General features: G+C 55.8%; 1 protein-coding gene across 1 annotated transcript; it reads left to right on the top strand.

Moving 5' to 3' along the window:
- Window positions 1-241: 241 nt before the first annotated feature.
- Window positions 242-1,066, top strand: LOC119378296 (uncharacterized). The gene has a single exon (XM_037647480.1). It carries the CDS (start codon window positions 242-244, stop codon window positions 1,064-1,066), a length of 825 nt encoding a protein of 274 aa, XP_037503408.1.
- The last annotated feature ends 2,792 nt before the right edge of the window (window positions 1,067-3,858 follow it).

Raw genomic sequence — 3,858 nt, 5'->3', positions numbered from 1 at the left:
GGCTGACTATTAATTATGGCGCGCACAGGCGCATGTGCATGCGCACGCTCCTCGTTCCTCGTGCTGCGGGCTGCGAGGAAAAGAAAACGAAGAATAAAGAATAGTCCTCTTCTGCTCCTGCCATCGGTCTGAACGGTTCCCTGGTTTTTACGCTCGCCGCCACACGCATTGTTATAGTGGACCTAACCTCAGTCCCTATAACGTGGTGACACGGACGTGATCGCAGGGCGAGCACTACATCATGGACGGGACCACAAGCGACAGACCGACGATCGGCGCAGAGGGCATCGCCACGGTGCAGATTCACCTGCCGTCGTTTTGGCCCCAGAATCCTGCAGCCTGGTTCACGCACGTGGAGGCCATCTTTGCCCTTCGGCGCATTACCTCGCAACAAGCGAAGTATTGCCACGCTGTCTCCGCGCTCTCAACGGAAGTGGTTGCAGAGTTTGACGACCTTGTGTGCACGCCCCATGAAACCACACCTTATGACCACTTTAAAACGACGGTGCTGCAACGCAAGTCTGTGTCTGTGCGCAGGCGTCTCCAGCAGCTTCTCAACGAAGAGGAGCTCGGCGACCGGCGACCGTCAGAACTGCTACGTCGCATGCAGCAGCTTCTCAGTGGCTGTAAGTTGGATGTAAACAGCCCGCTGCTGCGAGAACTGTTTTTCCAGCGCCTGCCACAGAATGTAGTCCTTGCCTTGGCTACCGCACCTGACGACCTGCCCCTCGACAAGCTGGCGGAGCAGGCCGATCGCGTCGCTGACTATGCAGTAGGAGGTACTGTGGCTACTGCATCTAGCGTTCTGTTGTCGCAACTCGAGGACCGGCAGTCTCGCCTGGAGCAACTGATCGACGACCTCGCCGAGACTGTTAATGCCCTACGGCCACCGTCTCACCCCCGTCGACGAGACCGCGATTACCGTCCCAGATTGTCTCCAAGGTCTAGCTCCCGTTCCGGTCCTCGTCGACGCGTCTACTGCTGGTATCACAGCAACTTCGGTGCCAGCGCGCGTCAGTGTCGTCCTCCTTGCAGCTGGCAGGGAAACGTACCGCAGAGCCACTGATGGCGGCCAGTGACTCTTGCCATACGACAAGCCGCCTGTTCTACGTCACTGACAGGATTGCCGGACATCGATTTCTCGTGGACACAGGTGCAGAGGTCAGTGTCGTTCCTGCCACACGACTCGACCGGCAGCGCTCTCCGCAGACTGCTCCCCTTCAAGCAGCCAACAACTCTGCCATCAATACATATGGTCAGCGCTCTCTCACCATCGATTTGGGTCTCCGACGCACCTTCCGATGGGTATTCGTTGTTGCAGATGTACGCATGGCCATATTGGGTGCTGATTTTCTGACCCACTTCGCCCTCAGCGTTGACCTCCGGGCACGTCGACTCGTCGACACAACGACCAGGATGTCCATACAAGGCATCCTCGCACCTCCAACATATACCACTGGAACGGCGCCACAGATACCGGCATCTATGTTCGCCTCAATTCTAGCAGACTTTCCAGCCATCACGCAGCCTTCCAACCTTGAGCTGCCTGTACGTCACAACGTCACGCATCATGTTGTCACTACTGGCCCTCCAGTATTTTGCCGACCCAGGCGCCTCGCTGGGGACCGCCTTGCCATCGCGAAAAGAGAATTCGACCACATGCTGCAACTGGGCATCATCCGCCCTTCGTCGAGCAGTTGGTCGTCAGCTCTCCACATGGTCCCAAAGCGTGATCCAGGGGATTGGCGCCCCTGTGGTGACTATCGAGCCCTCAACGCGCGCACCATACCTGATCGCTATCCCCTCCCTCACATTCACGACTTCTCTGCCAACCTCGCGGGAGCGGTGATATTCAGCAAAATAGACTTGGTAAAGGCCTACCACCAGATTCCGGTCGAGCCAGCGGACATCCCGAAGACTGCAATTGTGACACCATTCGGACTTTTCGAGTATGTTCGCATGCCGTTCGGATTGCGAAACGCTGCTCAGACGTTCCAGAGGTTTATAAACGAAGTAACTCGTGGACTTCCCTTCGTATTTGCATATCTCGACGACCTCCTGGTGGCTAGTGTTTCCCCCGAACAGCATTGCACCCATCTGCGTCTGCTATTTTCTCGACTCCAGGAACATGGCCTCCTCATCAACCCCGCAAAGCGACGACATTGAGTTCCTCGGACACCGTGTGACAAAAGAGGGAATCAGGCCGTTGGACAAGAAAGTTCAAGCCTTGCGCGACTTCCCTCGCCCAACATCACTCCGAAAGCTCCGCGAGTTCCTTGGGTTGCTCAACTTCCACCGCCGTTTTCTTCCCAACATTGCCCGCATTGTCATACCGCTCACGGATCTCCTCAAGACCACCAAAGCTCCGTCCTCCCCACTGACTTGGACGTCTGACGCTGAAGCTTCCTTCTATGCTGCCAAGAACGCATTGGCGGACGCTACACTGCTGGTACATCCTCTGCACGTTGCACCAATGCGCCTTATCACCGATGCTTCTAGTGCGGCTGTCGGCGCAGTTTTACAGCAGTGGCAGCGCAACTCTTCGTATCCACTCGGTTTTTTCTCTCAGAAACTGAAACCGGCAGAAACGCGTTGCAGCACGTTTGGTCGTGAGCTACTCGCCGTATATCTGGGCATTCGACATTTCCGACATCTGTTGGAAGGCTCAAGCTTTCACGTCCTTACGGACCACAAGCCTTTGACATTCGCTTTTCGCGGTAACCCCGATACTTATACCGCACGAGAAATACGGCACCTCAACTTTATTTCCGAATTCACTGTGGACGTCCGGTACATTGAAGGCCCAGTCAATGCGGCTGCAGATGCCCTCTCCCGTATCGACGCGATATCGGCACCCACACTTGACTTCGAAGAAATCGCCACGGCGCAACTTACAGACGTCGAACTTCGAGACATCCGCTCATCCACCACATCACTGGTACTGTCCGACGTTCCCCTCCCATTTTCTTCCGGCACCATCACTTGCGACGTGTCACGGGGTCGAACACGTCCGTTTGTCCCACTCCGACTCCGCCGTCACATATTCAACAAGCTTCACGGCACAAGCCATCCAGGAGTTCGTGCTACGCAATGTCTCATTACGACCCGCTTTGTGTGGCCGAGTGTGAACTCCGACGTGCACCGTTGGGCGCGTGAATGCGTGCACTGTCAACGCTCCAAAACGACACGACATACGAAATCACCAATTCACTCATTTCGCCCACCTGATGCTCGGTTTGATCATGTCCACATCGACATCGTTGGACCACTTCCGCCATCCAGAGGTGCTCGCTACATTCTCACCTGTGTGGACCGTTACACCCGTTGGCCTGAAGCGTTTCCTCTCACCGACATAACAGCACTTACCGTGGCTTCAGCGTTTGTCAGTGGCTGGATCTCTCGTTTCGGATGTCCCAGCGTTGTGACTACCGATCGCGGCCGACAGTTCGAATGCGATCTCTTCCGCAAACTCACAGACCTGCTTGGCGTTCGTCATATCCATACGACCGCCTACCACCCATCAGCAAATGGAATGGTTGAACGCCTTCATCGTCAACTTAAAGCCGCCTTGATGGCTCGCCAGGCTCGTTCGTCTTGGGCTGAAGATCTTCCTCTCGTCCTGCTTGGCATCCGCTCGTCTTTCAAGGAAGACCTCGGCTGCACAACGGCGGAGTTGGTCTACGGTACAACGTTGCGTATGCCTGGTGAATTTTTCGCGTCAGCTAGTGTCGCTACGCCCGATCCAGACAGTTACGCTCAACAGCTTCGCTTCCTATTTTCTCGCCTGCGTCCTTGCCCTAGTCGGGATGCATCATCGACTGACGTTTTTGTCAGCAAGGACATGGCTACAGCGAGCCA

Source organism: Rhipicephalus sanguineus, unplaced genomic scaffold, assembly GCF_013339695.2.
Source record: "Rhipicephalus sanguineus isolate Rsan-2018 unplaced genomic scaffold, BIME_Rsan_1.4 Seq7681, whole genome shotgun sequence".
Classification (NCBI taxonomy): Eukaryota; Metazoa; Arthropoda; class Arachnida; order Ixodida; family Ixodidae; genus Rhipicephalus; species Rhipicephalus sanguineus.
The sequence above is the reverse complement of the archived record's forward strand: the minus strand, read 5'-3'. Positions and strand labels throughout refer to the sequence as shown.